Raw genomic sequence first — 16,427 nt, 5'->3', positions numbered from 1 at the left:
CATAAATTTTCGTCAGTATGCATCAAAGCCAAAAGGGAATGGGGGAAAATGGAGAGACATCTCTGTGTGTGAGTGTGATCAGGCATGCGTGAATAGACAAACATGGCTCTTCTATGGCTTTCTGTGTGTGTGTGTATGCCGAGGAGTATGCTTTTGTCAATAATATGCATTAATTAAGTGCAGACATGGATACCATCCAATGATGGTGATAATGACAACAACGATGATGACGACGGGGGGGCAAAGGTTATTATGACTACACTCAGAGAAAGCAGACGCAGGTTTGATCGCCAGGCAATTGAGATCAAACTAAAACTCTCAACTTTAACGCTTAACTCTCAACTGCATATTCATTTTTCACCTTAAACTCTGACTTAAACCTTTAACTTAAACTGTCGGAATTTTATAGTTAGTTTCAACTAAAGACAACATTTTGCCCTAACAATTTCTTAAAACTAAATAAAACAGAAATTGGTTTGTGTTTGAAGCGAATCTGTTTTTGTTATCAGTTCACCTGGAAAGGTTTTGTTTCCATAAGTTATAATTCCCAACTAGTTTTATCATAAAAGTTGTCCATTGTCAGATCTGTAGTCGTTAGCAAAGTCTGATAATTCCACAAAGTGTAGAGTGTTTTTGTATATTCATAAATTTCTCATGAGACGGTTTTATATTAAGTTTTAAGTTCAAAAATTTCAATCATGTCTTATCAAGTGTCCACAAATCATATATAGTATATGTGCTAAATATAGCACAGACTGTTTAGTAAATGATATTCGAAATTTAAATCTAAACTTAGAATGGCAACAAAAGCCCGGAAATCCTGTATGGTTAGTTTTTTGTTTGTTTTTGTGGGTGATAATAATAATTTAGATATTGCTCAGTTTTGTTTTGGGTCTTTCACTTTCTGTGTTTTTTTTTTTTTTTTTTTTGTATTCTAGTGTATGCTAAACATAATTTAATGGAAAATTGAGCAGAAAACAGTTTGCAAAATGCAAATCAAATATCACTTTGAACAGTAGAGTAAGAGATGAAGAGAAGGAGAGAAAACAGAACAGATTCAATTTCCTTCACGGCTGTATTTTTCTTTTTGCTGCATGCCGCAAATACACACACACACACACACACATATACCTACAGCAGGTGTGCGTAGCTCAGGTGAAAGAGTCTGTTAGCTCTCTGGCACTGCATGCTGATTGAATGGATGGCATGGATATTTCTGTCCTAATGCTTTGCGGCTCTAGGTCTGTTTGTGTATAGGAAGCGAATGCTGTCCTTTATCTAGCTTTCATCTGTATGTGTGTGTCCTTTTTTTTTTCCCCCTTTTTTTTTCTTTGGTTGATGCTCGACAAATAGTTGCGCAACTGACATGACGCCAAACTATGTGCTACAGCCTGCAACTGGCACACGAACAAAGAGAAAGAAGCATCTGTAGTTTGGTTAGGCTGTAGTAGAGGCTTCGGACTTCCACTCCAGAATGTGTGTGTGTGTTCCATTGGAGTGGACGAGAGGACCAGAGGACCAAAGAACCAGTAGCCGTAGCCAAGAGCAGCGCCATCGTTTGTCACACGTCAAGCGAAGGGGCCAAGCGGTTAAACCATCGTCTGGTCGTCGCAGGAATCAGAGACAAGAATAGTATGAGTCACGTGTGTGTGTGTGTGCACCATATGTGGGCACTGTGGTCCAACTATGAGTGTGCGACGTACGAGCAGTCGGTTAATTAGATATGCAAAAAAGATTCTCACAATTAGAATAGAATTTTCAAGTAGATGATATCTTGTGCCAAAGACTTGGCAAATAGTGCCACACAGAATTTATCCATTTCGCCCCAGTCAGCCTTACTCTCTCACACTTTGTTTGTTGTCAGTGGGTTTTGCTTTGTCGGCAAAAGAACAAGATAAACGCACTTGATGGGACTTTGTTCTAGTTGAAACTTAAGCTTAACTTCAAATAACCCCATGAAAAAACAAACAGCCACTTACCAATTATTTAAGGTATATATCGTTTGGTATCAAATTCCGATCTAATCTGGACTAAATTCAACTTTTTTCACTGATGTCTATCAAATATGTTTTTAATTTCTGAAATTTTTAGTTCAAATGTGACAAATTTCTCAATCTTGATTTTCTGTTGTCAGTTTTCTCCGAAATAAGTTCTAAGTTGATTAGTTTCTTTATGAAACGGATTCAAAAACATATCAGATTATTTTCTTTGATTGAAACTATTGAAACTGAAGTAAAAAGAAGGAACCATAATTGTGAAAGTTTCGAGGATACTTGTCTAAGGACTAATACGGTCCAAGTAAATTTTTGTTCTCCTTTTTGTATTCTCTTTAATAGAAAGGAAAGTAATTATAATTTTGCCCAGACATTTAGTTGTATTTATCATTTTGTCTGTGTTAACCAACGCAATAACTCAAGAGTCAGAAATATTTTTACATATTTTACATATTAATGGGTGGGATGCTTTCTCTCTCTCTCTCTCTCTCTCTCTGTGTGTGTTTGGGGAAAAAATGCTTTAATTTCACGTTGCATTCGATTCCATGTCTTCATGTATCTGTTATTGGTATGTATTTATTTTGATTATCATTCAGTTTCATTCGTTAGTGTGCGTATGTGTGTGTGTTGAATAAATTCTTGCTTCAAAAATTTGCAGAATGCTTTTATAATTTTTTTTTTCTGTTGATTTCTCTGCTTTTGCTTCAGATTCAGCTTCAACTTCAGCTTCTGCATTGCTGCTATCAAAATATTTGTGTATAATTATTTGAATGTGAATTTCATTTCATAATTTCATTCGAACTCATATCTCTCCTCTACCCCCCCCAAACCATAAGCCAGCCAGAGATGATGTCAAACCAGATGACCCACTGTACCACTCTCTCTTGTGGCTCCACTTGGTTGAGCTGTTGACTCCTTTACGGTTGACGGTTGTCGTGGGTTCGGTTGCAGTCGAGATGGGGCTAATGGAGTTTGCAAGAAGTGGAGAAAAATGTGGATCAAGCAGCAGCAGCAGCATTCACACAAAGGATTCTCTGCATCTCTTGACGGGCTTTTTTTCGGGTAGTAGGGTAGAGAGTTGGGTAGAGAGGTGGGACAAGGAAATAGGAGCAAGCAACTTGTAAATTGTTGCCGCCTGTAAGCCTCACCACCATATCCGTCTCCAAGCAACTCAACCATCTCACTCACTCATTCGCTCGCTCGCTCTCTCTCTCTCGTCACTCGTCTCGCCTGTCGTCTGTCGCCTACCGCAACTCTGTCCATGCGGTTGCCAAGTGAAGGAAAATGCTTCGCCAATAGGGTAGCAAAAAGGAAACAGATGAAGGGGTGGCAAGAGGAGACCACATGGTTGCCCTAAAGGCTTCAGTCTTTCAGCTACTACTGCTGCTGCTGCTGCTGCAGCGGTAGCTTTGTTTATGATGCCACATTTGGGCGTATGCATGTCCTGCCACAGCTACCGTATCCCTCTGTTTTCTCTCCTCCTCCCACCCTTCTGGCACTGTGGCTATGGCTCTGGTTGTTGTTGTTGTTGATTGTGGGGATAGTGGCCCCTCAAGCTGTACGTGTGAGTGGTTTTAGTGTTGTTCTGGATTTTTAAGTTGTTTTCGTTGTCCTGGGCTTGTTTGTGTTGCCTTTTTGCAACACCCTCCACCCTCCAACCTCCAACCAGCACCCTTCCGTGGCACTCTTCCCCTCGCTTGCACAGGTAAGGCAGCTGACACCAATTAAGCTTGAATGTTGCTGCTGTTGCTCCTGTTTGTTCGTTCGTTCGTTCGTTGGTTAGTTAGTTATGTAGTCAGTTTTGTCTGTGCGTTGCATGTTTACAGTTGCCACAAAACATAATTTTTGTTTAGACAAAGCTTCTTCCTCTTCTACTACTACTAACTACTACTACTACTACTCCTGCTGCTGCTGCTGCTTCTGTTTGTGCCTATCCTATTTCTAAAACATAAAAAAAAACCCATTAAGAAATCACCGCTTCGACATAAATGTACCCTGCACCAAGTGGCAAAAGCTAATTCAAATTCATTTAACCAAATTCATATGGTAAATTTTCTTCGCTTACTATTACCTATCGATCAATTCTGATCTGTGACAGCACTTGGTAAGATTTAGAACGATTTCGAATATATACATACATAGATATGAACATGAATAAGTTATGATGATTTCTTCTGTTAACCCATAGTATGCAGGGTATACATAACCCAAAAACTGGGCCATAATTATCACGAATCGTTCATGTTGCTGCTGCTGCTGTGCCACATACAAAGCATCGTTTTCAACAGAGTTCGGAGGCAAGGATTTGCAGGATATAATTTTTCACTTTTTTTTTTTTGGTAAAGAGTAAACTTTTTAGAAGCCAAGCAAATGGTTGTTGTTCTTGTTGTTGCTGCTGTTGGTGGTAGCTGTTTTTAAACTGCCACGAGTTGATTAGAAAGTTTTTTTCAGTTGCCGTAGCCACATCAGCATCCTCCTACTCCCCCCCTTTTGTCCCGCCTCGTTGCTGTTGTTGTTGGTGGCAGCTTAGGAGGTCGCTTGCTCGCTCGCAATATTCCAAGTGAATGGGGGAACCTCAATCCGTGGTTTCTGGCTGAGTTTAGCTTATCGCTTGGTTGCTTTGTCGCTAAGCATAAACTAAACACACACACACACACACACAAACATACACACATCCATATAGCCAGCCCATGTATGTTTATAAAACTTTTCCTAATTAATTTTTAATGTGTGCAAAATGTTTTGTAAATAAGCATGTAAAATGTTTGTTAATGCTTTTTTCATTTTTGTTTTTCCATCCATATAACAACACCGGAAAAGGGTAAAAGGTCCAGAATGACAAGGGAAGGAAACAAGCAAGTTTTAAGAGCATTCAGATTAACTAAATATTTTTGTTCAATTTTTTGTTTATTAAATAATGTCACAGGGTCTATTTATTGTCCCTTTATTGCAAAAGCTTCTTGTGCTGAATTAAATATACATATACATTTTTCATAAAATATTGCAGTTTATAGTTTATAATAGTTTTTTTTTTTTAATTGACAACTTAGAGGGAAACTTTTAGCATTATTTCCTAGTCACGATTTTCCAAGTGTTCGCTAAACTCAAAAGATCAGAGAAACTTTCATTTATGATGGTAGAAATACTTTCTATTAAGTTATTAAATAAACTTTTCTAAATCAATGTAAGCAGTCGCATTAATAAATAAGTAGCTTAATGAATTTTTTTATTTTTATTTTTTTTCTATATTTTGCTGGTTTTAAATGTGATAATTATCTTAAAGCCTTTTTTTTTAAATCAGTCGAATTTATAAGCTTATAGTTAAAGCATGCTCGAATAATTTTTGGCTTTTTTCATGTCTTTATAACTTCAAAAAGTAAGTTTTCAAAGTCGTGCAATTTTGATAAATCCGTATACGGACAAAAAGCTTTTATCAAAAGTTACTAAGCCAAAAATCAGATTTTTTTGCCGAAAAATATTTTCTAAGTCCGTTTAGTTAAAAAATATATAAAAATTCACTTACCCATTCTGAAACGGAAAGACGTGAAGCTTGTATCAAGAAACATTTAATCGAAATTTATTGAAATGCGAAAGCAAAAAGTTCGATTCCGATCTGAAATTAGAAAAATATGTTAATAAACTTTAAACTAAATCTATATGGTAAGCTGTGTGTGATTTTCAAAGATTTGTCAGGACTTTCGCAAATATCCTGGTAGAGGCGAAACTTTATTTTTGAAAAGTTGAGGTTAAATTTTAGCCAAATCTTAAAAAGTTACACAATTGTTGTTGCCCAAAAATGTTGCAAACTTTTAAACAACAATTTCATGCAACAAATAAAAAAACGTAAACATATTTTTCATAGTTTATAATTATTATAGTTATTATTAAACATTTAAAAAAGGTTGACTCGACGTAAAATGGCATCGAAATCCGAGTTTTATTTATAGGTTTAGATTAACTGTTTGATAGCGTAATATTTCATCTACCTAACCCAAAAAAAAATTATCAAAATTGGATCAACTATTTATGCATGATGTAACCTGCTAAGTAATGAAAATAAAACATACCTGTTCAAAAAAAAAAACCTAAGATGAACCGAAAAATATGACCAATATTAAGCTCCAAATTTGGAGTTCTGCAGATCACGAATGATTAAAATTGTTAAAAGTATATGCATATAACATACATAAATATTTCAGTATGTCAAACCTCTTTGTTGTTATATAAATCAAAAAGGGTCGCAAAAACAAACATTTTCTTATACTAAAACATTATTATTTTAATCTATTATTATAATAGGTATCTATAATAGGTATATATAGGGACTCTTTTTGAAGATTCCAAGAAATAGATATTGCGTCTAGCAAATTATTTATTACTAATGTTTTTAACAAGAGCCATAACTGGACATTTACAATCGGTTTAAAAGGTAACAAAAAATGATTAGAAGAAAGTCTTTTATAAGAATACTTTTGGTTGCACATATTTTGTGTGTGGGGTTGTAAAATTCCCAGATCGTTTCCTGATTTCACAAAAACTGGAGGTGATTAGCAAAAACCGAGTTCATATCTGAATGTGATTGAAAGTGATTCTGAAATAAGCGTACTCCCGTAAGTTAGGGCCCCTTCCTATTTCTAAAGATAAACTACGTATCAGTTTAATTAAATTGACCTCACTTTCAATTCAGTTTATTAATGAGTCTCTCTCTTTAAAATTTCAACATCAAGCAAACTATTTTGCATATATTACGACTCCTTTTCGCTTTGTCGCTTTAGCCGGTTTTTTCTTTTGGAAAGCAATCACAAATCCTTTTCACAAACTTTGCCTTGGAAGAGGACCACGCCCACACTTCTGTGGCAACACATTCACGATTTGGACAGAAAAAAACTGTTGGACTAATTGCATATGACAATTGCCCCTACCAATACCAATTCGAATTCATATCCAAATTCAAACCCAATCCAACTGAAAGGCACATGCATTCACCCGCATAAGAGAGGAGAAAGTAAAAAGAGAGTGAGTTGGCAGCTTGAAGCAAAAATTGATTTACCCTGCCAACAGACAGAGGCGACCCCGTGCTCATCGTCATCGTCATCCTCATCCCAATCCCCATTGACATCCTCGTCCCATACACTTTGCCTGTCATGCTAGGTCGTCATGTTTGTTCACTTCTTCTCCTCACTATGGGATAGAGAGCTCTGTACGACGAAACTCATCTCCTCTCGTCTCTTTTCTACATTTTTGCAGAGATTTGCGTTTCAATCATTTTGAGAAGCTGCCGGCGAATGCATTTAGTGGTCTGGGACAGTTGACAACTTTGTTCCTCAATGAGAATGAGGTGGCGCATTTAGAGGATGGAGCCTTTGATGGTCTAACAGCATTGAGGTTCCTCTATTTGAACAATAATCGCCTAAGCCGCTTACCGGAGAACATCTTTCAACATTTGTCGCGACTAGAGACACTGTAAGTAACGACCGAAAGGACAGCAAAAAAAAAAAAAAAAAAACAATCGCCTAGGAAATTCTAATTATATATACATATAAATTGATTTCATTTTCTTTCTCTCAAGCTACTTGGAAAATAATGACCTATGGCAATTGCCCAACGGTGTCTTTAGTAATCTACCGCGTCTCAATCGACTGTAAGTATTCCAATCGATATATACACACATATATATATATATAAATATATATTGAATATCTAATAAATTTTGACGAAACCTCTTTCACTCACTCAATCACCCTGTACTCATTTCCTATGTAGTTTCCTCTACAACAACAAGCTGAATCAATTGCCAGTAGATGGATTCAACAAATTGCATAGCTTGAAGCGTCTGAGATTGGATGGCAATGCCATTGATTGCAATTGCGCCGTCTTTTCACTCTGGCGTCGCTGGAATTTGGATGTCCAGCGTCAGTTTGTGACCATAACATTGAGCTGTGCCGAGCCCAAAGCCTTGGAGCATCAAAGCTTTACCAGTCTCAGTGAGCAACATTTTGAATGCGGTAAGCTGACTAGAAGGGCTTTTAAGCGATGCCCTGTTGACAGAGGCCTCAAATTGCAAAATGAGTTTTCGCATGGACAAACTTTGGCATCGAATTTAGTCTAGGACTCACACTTTAGGTGAAACATATTCCCTCTCTTTGGCGTCAATATTTCCATAATGTTCACTCACTTTAGCTGATCCGGCCCTGTATGCTAAACTTCCATTTAACTTGCAAAAACAAACAAAAAGGGTAATTAGAAAACTTGTGCAACTTTTTAAGAGTCTATTGTATACCCAATGTGACACTTTTTAAAAATCGATTTCTTTCTTTGTGTTATCTAATGGTGCGTACATTCAAGAATAACCGGAATATGCAATATCATTTCCGTATCCTTAATACTCTCTATATAAAAAGCAACAGCTCGATATGAGATAATTTCTTCAATCGTCCGATGGACTTAAAAGTTAAGCTCTTACCGCAAGATATATACCTTATCTAGATAGTCGATTAACACCCTGCCAGAAGGTTAATCAACATGGAATGTAATTGTTATCGTTGTTGCTTTCAGCTAAACCACAACTGTTGGTATCCCCGCGAGATGTTGAGGCAATTAGCGGTGAATTGGTCCAACTTGATTGCGAAGTTAGCGGCCTGCCGAGACCTCAAATCACTTGGATGCACAACACCAATGAGATCAGCGAGACTGAATCCAAGACACAAATCCTCCTAAGCGGCACACTGGTGATACACGATGTGAATGCCAATGACATGGGCATCTATCAGTGCCTAGGTCGCAATGAGATGGGCGAAATAAAGTCACAGCCAGTGCGTCTGGTGGTGGTGGCAGAGGCGAAAGCGGCTGGGAACGGCAATGCCAATGTGAACTCTGACAACAAGCTACGCAATAGCAATCAGGTGTGGGCGGATACGGAATCGCCACCACAATTCACCCATCAGCCGCATGACCAAATTGTGGCTCTTCATGGTGGTGTCGAGCATGTGCTGCTCGATTGCTCAGCCTCGGGCTGGCCACAGCCGGACATACAATGGTTCATCAATGGTCGCCAGCTAACCCAGTCCACAAGCACACAGCAATTGCAGGCGAATGGCAGTCTGATTCTGGTCCAACCCACACAAATGACAGCGGCCACGTATCGCTGCGAGGCGCGGAATCGTCTGGGCAGTATTCAGGCTACAGCACGAATCGAGGTGAAGGGTGAGTAAAGAGAACAACATGGACATGGACACAGACATGGACACAGGACACGGACACAGACACGGACTCGTACTCGAACTCGGACAGGGACACGGATTGCATTTCACTCACTGACACAACTGTCGCGTTTTACTCAATTTGCAGTCGATTTAATTTTTGTTTTGCCCTCGGCCCTCGTTGGGCAAAAGGATTGCTGTCGGGTGTTGGGTTTCTCTTGCTCTCGCTCTCTCTTTCTCCAATCTTCTATCTGCCGTTTTTATTGCACTTGTTGATGGGTGTTGGTGGACTTTGGCATGAAGTTTGTTTACCAAATCACAGTAGAAAAAACATGTACATATGTATTGATTGATCGAAATTACTCAATTTCAAATATTAAACAATGGGTATTCATTCCTCAAATTTATCAAACAGAGAGAAAGCAATTAATAAGGAATAAGTTTTCATGACATCCATATAGCAATCTAACGATCTTTCTTAAGTTCAGTTGAATGGGATCATTATCTTCTTTAACAGTCTCAGTTACTAAGGGGTAAAGAGTATACTCCATTTCCTTAAAGTGCATTCCAGTTTTAGCTTTCATTTTGGTGGCAAAAAAAAAAAAAAAAAGAAATAACACTTTGCTCTTGGTACTATTATTATATTTTTTCTCATTCGTTATGTTGAACATTTCAAGCGTTTGTACGTGACTGTACTTCATGGCTATTAAAAGAGGGCTAGACAGAAATAAAGTGAGAAATGGGAGAAATGGATGGAATGGGTTGGGGCAAAAAGCGAAAGAGTTGGAGAAGAAGATTTTAAAGAGATACAAAAGTGCCTCAATAACAATGGGTCATTATAAATTGCGGTTTGATTTCGCACATTTTGCAAAATTAAAAGCGGAAAAATTATAAACTATTATGCAAAAATAAAGGAGTGGATAAAGGAGACGGTGGGTAAGGGTGTGACTCCACATTTCCGCCTACCTTAACTAACCCCAACCCAACTGGCACGGCTACTTTTTGGCCCCAATGCAAGCAGTCAGGCGTGGAGAGTAGCCTGGTCAGCATAATTAAGCCAACAAATATACAAGCAAACAACATACCAACAAACAAACAAACACACACAAACACACACACACACAGAGAGAGAGAGAGAGAGAGAGGGAGAGCAAGCACACAGTAAAATGGCGGCCAAAAAGTATGCAATGAAATTTATATTTTGCATATTATGCATACGACCCGTGGGACGCCAAACGACGAAAAGACGAGAAACGCAGTAGAAATTTATACCGCAGGCGTTTTGTGGCTTGTTTGCGTTTGCATTTGTGTTTGTTGTTTGCTGTTTGCCGTCTCTTGTTGTTGTTGTTGTTGCTCTTGTTGCTTTTTAGAGCAATCAAAATTTGCTTAAATCGTTTTCGTACGCTCTGTTAAACCCTTTTTGCAGATTTACCCGAAATTCTAATGGCACCACAAAATCAAACAATCAAACTGGGCAAAGCTTTTGTACTGGAATGTGATGCCGATGGCAATCCATTGCCTACTATCGAATGGCAGTTCAATGGCCAGCCATTGCTCGAAAGCACCAAGGATATTTTATTGGAGAACGAGAACACCGAACTGGTTGTTAGCATTGCCAAGGAGCATCATGCTGGTAAGTATAGAGGAATTGGCCGACATATATATATATATGTATATGTATGTATATACATTTTGCAGGCATTTACCGCTGTGTGGCCCGCAATGAGAACGGTGAGACAAGTGCCCAGGCCGCAATTAAAGTGGAAGCTTCGCAATCCCCACCTCGTCTGGCCATCGAGCCAACCAATTTGGTGGCCATAACGGGCACAACCATTGAGTTGCCCTGTCGTGCCGAGCACCCCGAAGACGGTTTGCAGGTGAAAAAAAAAAATAATAATACTCCATTTCGCTCGATTTTGTTTGCTTTGGCCACTTGTTGAGGGGCCTTTCCCTTCCACCCAGTCACTCTGGTTCATTCGTTTTCGTTCTCTTTGTCGTTTCTTTTGCTTCGCAGATTACTTGGCGACGGGATGGACGTCTGATTGATCCGCATGTCCAAGCGATAGAGAAGTATCAAATAAGTGGTGCCGGCAGTTTGTTTGTCAAGAATGTGACCATTCTCGATGGCGGACGGTATGAATGCCAGCTAAAAAATCAATTTGGTCGTGTCTCGGCTTCCGCTTTGGTCACCATAAGGTAAGTTTATACACCACCCTCTCGCCCATCTCATCATCTTTTATGTAGATGCCAAAAGGGAAATGCAAAAGAGTGAAAAATCAAAAGTAAATAGTTCACAAAAACTTTAATTGTGCAAACGGTTAAGCAAAAAGGCAGCAAAACAGAAGCAGCGCCCATAAAACTCCATTAAAAGGGAGAAGGAACAACTTTTACTCAAAGGAAGAGTAAAGACCAACAACAACAACAGCAACAAAATAGAAAAAACGAAAAGAGAGAGGTAGAGAGAGAGAGAGGGAGGGGTTAAAGAAAAACCATAACAGAAACCGTAAGAAAAAGGCCTGTGGAAAGGCTGTAGATGTAGATGAAACACTTAAAATGCATTTAAGTGTGCGGTAAACTTGTTTAATTAATTGAAAACAGAAAAAAAAACGCAACTAAAATGGGGGAACACCCGCATTCACAGTGATTCAAGATACTCAATTAAACGTATCAGAACGAAATCAATCATAATTTAATCACAATAAAACGCTAATAAGTAAATTAATTCACAATATATTGGTAGTTTTTACTCGTAGAAGAAATCAACAGAAGTTAGTTATTTAGTTTAGTTTATGCAAATTACACATACGCCCCATGGGCGTAGCACCTTCTCTAGCATTATAAAATCTATTAAGATAAAACTTTTGGTTTCCTTCGGATTTTGATCCACTGTGCGGACATCAGTTAAACTGCATATAAAATATGCACTCAAAAAGCAAACTCAAAAAACGAACCAACAACCAACAAAAAGAACACCAAAAAAAGCGGCAAACGAAAGCACAAAAGTTGGCAGAACCAAAAACGTGCTAAGCCAGAACAAGGAACGTGACAGAGACAGGGCAGTGAAGAGGTAAGCGGGGACAAAAGGGTGAACAGGGAAGGACCCATCAGCCCTCAGTAAGACAACCGCACAAGTTAGCCAAATTGCCCAAATTGAAATTGAGTTGACAAGTTGTGTTCTAGCCTAGGAATTGGGTGTGTTAACGTACCCCCAACCCATTTTACCGCTCCCGCTTCGTGTTCCCGTTCTCATTCCCATCACTAACTTCATCTTTCGCTTGCCCTTCTCTCTCTCTCTTTTTACCACCCTCCCTCCCCGTCTCTCTTTTCTCGTTAAAGTTTTCAAAACTGGTGTTCTTGTTATTGTTGTTATGGAAGGGAGAGAGACAAACAGACAGACAGAGAGCGGAATTTATAGAGCAAATGTCGTTGAGGATATTCACGTAAATTTTATGCCACAGGCCGTAAATCAATTTGATTCTCTCTCTGTGTCTCTGCATAGATTGGAATAGGGAGCTGCGGGAGGTGGTGATTGGATTTTTTGACAAAGACAAAGGAATAAACCAATGCAGGACCACAAAAGCAGCCACAAGACGATGCTTTTTGTGTTTTTCTGCTTACGCAGAACATTTTTAAATGCATAATATAGCAGCAGATGAGCAAAAGAGATGCACCCAAATGTCCTCCCCACTTATGTGTGTGTGTGTGGGTATGTATGGGTTTCTGATTGGAAGTAGGAGTCGCCGGCTGAGACGGCGGCTTACAGTTGTTAGTTGCGCCAGCAGCATTAGAGAGCAAAGCAAAAACTTTACTCATTACGCTGCCAACCTCAGTCGCCAGACCGCAGCAAAGAAAAGGCAAAAATTGAAAAACAAAAAAAAAAATAGAAAAGAACCCAAACCTTAAAAGTGAAAAACTATGTTGAAGACGGAAACCAAAAACAAAAAACAAAAAGGAAGCAACGATGAGAACAAGAAGAGTCTCCAAACAAAAAGAGTGAACGAAAACCGCGCTGAAAGCCCCAAGCCAAACTGCAAGACAATTATGGGCGAGCGGGGAGAGAAGGGTATCAACAAAAGGCTAGAGCGTTTAGGAGTGGCGGAGAGACCAGCAACAGTCAGCAGCCACCAGCTCAGAGCCACCAGCCGGCAGCAGTCACCACACAGAAATCCGCCTAAGTTGTGGTTAATGCCTGGCGTAAAACAAAAGCTTATCCTGTTACTGGCAGCAAGCAGGAGGCTCCTGGTTCCTGGTCCTTCGTTGCTCTCCTGTTGTTTTTGTTGCTTGATAGTGGTGTTGGTGGTGGTGGCTTCAGGTTTGGTTTTGGCCCAGTACTGCTAGCCACGGAAATACGTTACCATATGCCACACAGCATGTGGCATAGAAACACCAACACACACCAACACACACACACGCCCAGGAAGAACCCACGAACAAGCAAAAAGAAATGCAAAGAAAAAACAAAAACCAGAAATAAAACTACATAGTGTTGCTTCCCCAAAGTTCCTTTCTCTTTTCTACTTCTCTTTTTGTTTAAAAGTTTTTTTTTTTTAAGGACATGACTATTTGAAAGAATACTCTTACTAAATCAACTAAAACTTTCTTTAAATAGGTTTATCAAAAAAATACCGAAATCATGAAATTTAATAAGTAAAATATTATTAAATCGATCGATTAACTATATCAGCTTACAGGCTCTATAATTTTTACACAATTTTGAACATTTACTATTTTGACTGATTTTATAACTTATTCACATTAAATTTTTTTTTAATTTCCTGCTCATAATAATCCACAATTAGTTAGAATTGATCTCAAAATATTACAGATTACTCAAAAAATATATTTAAAAGCGGCAATTTTCATGAATTTATAAGAAAATTTGCAATTACTTTTCCATTCCAATGACTCAAAGGCAAACGATTTGAAATCGAATAATCGAAAATGGTCTTAAATCCGATTCCAAGAAAAACTTTTGGAATCCGAAATTAGAACAGATCTGAATATTTAGTCTTTGGACTTAAAATATTACAGAGCTAAGATAAGTCTGTAACTAAACTAAATTTAGTTATAGAATAAATGAAATCAAGGGAAATCAACAGAGTTCTATCACTAACCATAGAATACATAGATGCGTCAAACTCAAGTTTTTTTGATTACAAATGCTAGCCTGAGTCTGGAACCCCAGAGAACTTCGGCAAAAGCCGAACAGCGTAGAACCCCAGAGAGCGGTCGCAGCGAGAGCGAAAAACGTTCGCTCGCAGCACTGTCGCTACGCATCGAAAATAATTCAGTCTGCCACAGATCGCAGAACGATGAACACATGTCTGTGTCGCTGTGTTCTCGTTCTGCATATGTATGCGTAGGCTGAGTTAAGCAAGCGAAGATGTGACCGTAGCTTTTTCAGTCGCTGGCTCGCAGACTTTTTGAGTTTTCGACGAGCTAGCGAAAATGAGATGCGACGATGCCAATTTTCTTTTTACATACATATTTTATTAATACATTTTTATTTACTTTTTTTTTAAATATATTTACTCTTTTAATTTATAATAATTATTAATTTATTTACTTTTTTTAATTATATTTTCTTTATATGTATACTTAATAATACATATATTAATGAAATTTAAATTTTATATGCTATAAACAATTTTAATAATAAGAACATGGCAACAATAAACAAGCAATTGAGGAGTGTGATCGGTTTTGTTTTGGTTTTAGTCGTGCCCCCTCTTCTTAGTTTTGGCGCGCTTTCTCTATTTGTTTTGATCAGTTTTTCTTATTATGAGGGATCGGAATTTTTTATCATTAACAAACATTTTAAAACTAAAACCCGTCCGTCATGGGTAATTTTTTAAAATATAGATTTGCTCAGGATTTATTTATTAGTTTTTTTTTAGGTGGGGAACATGGAGAAGATTTAATGTGAATTTAATCATCTCAAGTCGACTCGAAGGTCATTCGTAAATGACCCCATTGCTATTGCAATGGCCTCCTCGTGGTGTTCCCTGGATACCGACTGTACATACTGTACATTGCAATCGGTAACGAATTCGAGCGGCGACCTTTATTATGCAGGTTTTCAGTATAAATAGTTATAAGATAAGCAATAAAGAAGAATGAAAAAAAGCGCGGTCAAGAATAGTGCAGGAAGCAGGAAGAGAAAAAAAAAGAGGGGGCACGACTAAAACCAAAACAAAACCGATCACACTCCTCAATTGCTTGTTTATTGTTGCCATGTTCTTATTATTAAAATTGTTTATAGCATATAAAATTTAAATTTCATTAATATATGTATTATTAAGTATACATATAAAGAAAATATAATTAAAAAAAGTAAATAAATTAATAATTATTATAAATTAAAAGAGTAAATATATTTAAAAAAAAAGTAAATAAAAATGTATTAATAAAATATGTATGTAAAAAGAAAATTGGCATCGTCGCATCTCATTTTCGCTAGCTCGTCGAAAACTCAAAAAGTCTGCGAGCCAGCGACTGAAAAAGCTACGGTCACATCTTCGCTTGCTTAACTCAGCCTACGCATACATATGCAGAACGAGAACACAGCGACACAGACATGTGTTCATCGTTCTGCGATCTGTGGCAGACTGAATTATTTTCGATGCGTAGCGACAGTGCTGCGAGCGAACGTTTTTCGCTCTCGCTGCGACCGCTCTCTGGGGTTCTACGCTGTTCGGCTTTTGCCGAAGTTCTCTGGGGTTCCAGACTCAGGCTAGCATTTGTAATCAAAAAAACTTGAGTTTGACGCATCTATGTATTCTATGGTTAGTGGTTCTATTAAACATTTATAGCCAATTCTCCAGAATCTTCACTTCAGGTGGTTGGATCAGTAAATTTTTTTTTGTAAGTTCATGATTTTCTAGTAACTTTTAATACAATGCAACATGCATAGTTTTGGACAAACTCCTGGAGAAATAACAAATGCCCTACACAAATGGCCACCGCTTACAGTTTAGTTTCGCACGATGACGTGGCATAAAAAGAGTAACCGCAGGCAAATGGGTTGGAATGGGAATGGAAGTGAGGTAGGGGGAGGCTGCCTACATCCCATAGTGGTAAGTAGTCTACTACTACTACCACTAGCTCAGCGGGGTCTATGGAGTTGGCTGTGGCTGTGGTGCAACAGGGTGTGTATTATGGTCGTTAAGTTATTACCTCTACCTCACCCGGCCCCTTGACTCGGTAGCAGGACCAGCTCTAGCCTCTAACACAA

At 38.3% G+C, this 16,427-nt stretch overlaps 1 protein-coding gene across 1 annotated transcript in view; it reads left to right on the top strand.

Annotated features, from left to right (window-relative positions):
• Positions 1 to 16,427, top strand: part of LOC6645145 (peroxidasin) — a 34,761-nt gene that overhangs the window by 14,901 nt on the left and 3,433 nt on the right. The window contains exons 2-8 of the mRNA XM_002067809.4: positions 7,242 to 7,457; positions 7,564 to 7,635; positions 7,758 to 7,999; positions 8,550 to 9,197; positions 10,620 to 10,826; positions 10,892 to 11,070; positions 11,208 to 11,389. Of these exons, the coding sequence (XP_002067845.1) occupies positions 7,242 to 7,457; positions 7,564 to 7,635; positions 7,758 to 7,999; positions 8,550 to 9,197; positions 10,620 to 10,826; positions 10,892 to 11,070; positions 11,208 to 11,389 (1,746 nt within the window). The remainder of the gene's footprint in view (positions 1 to 7,241; positions 7,458 to 7,563; positions 7,636 to 7,757; positions 8,000 to 8,549; positions 9,198 to 10,619; positions 10,827 to 10,891; positions 11,071 to 11,207; positions 11,390 to 16,427) is intronic.

Source organism: Drosophila willistoni, assembly GCF_018902025.1.
Source record: "Drosophila willistoni isolate 14030-0811.24 chromosome XR unlocalized genomic scaffold, UCI_dwil_1.1 Seg105, whole genome shotgun sequence".
Lineage (NCBI taxonomy): Eukaryota > Metazoa > Arthropoda > Insecta > Diptera > Drosophilidae > Drosophila > Drosophila willistoni.
The sequence above is the reverse complement of the archived record's forward strand: the minus strand, read 5'-3'. Positions and strand labels throughout refer to the sequence as shown.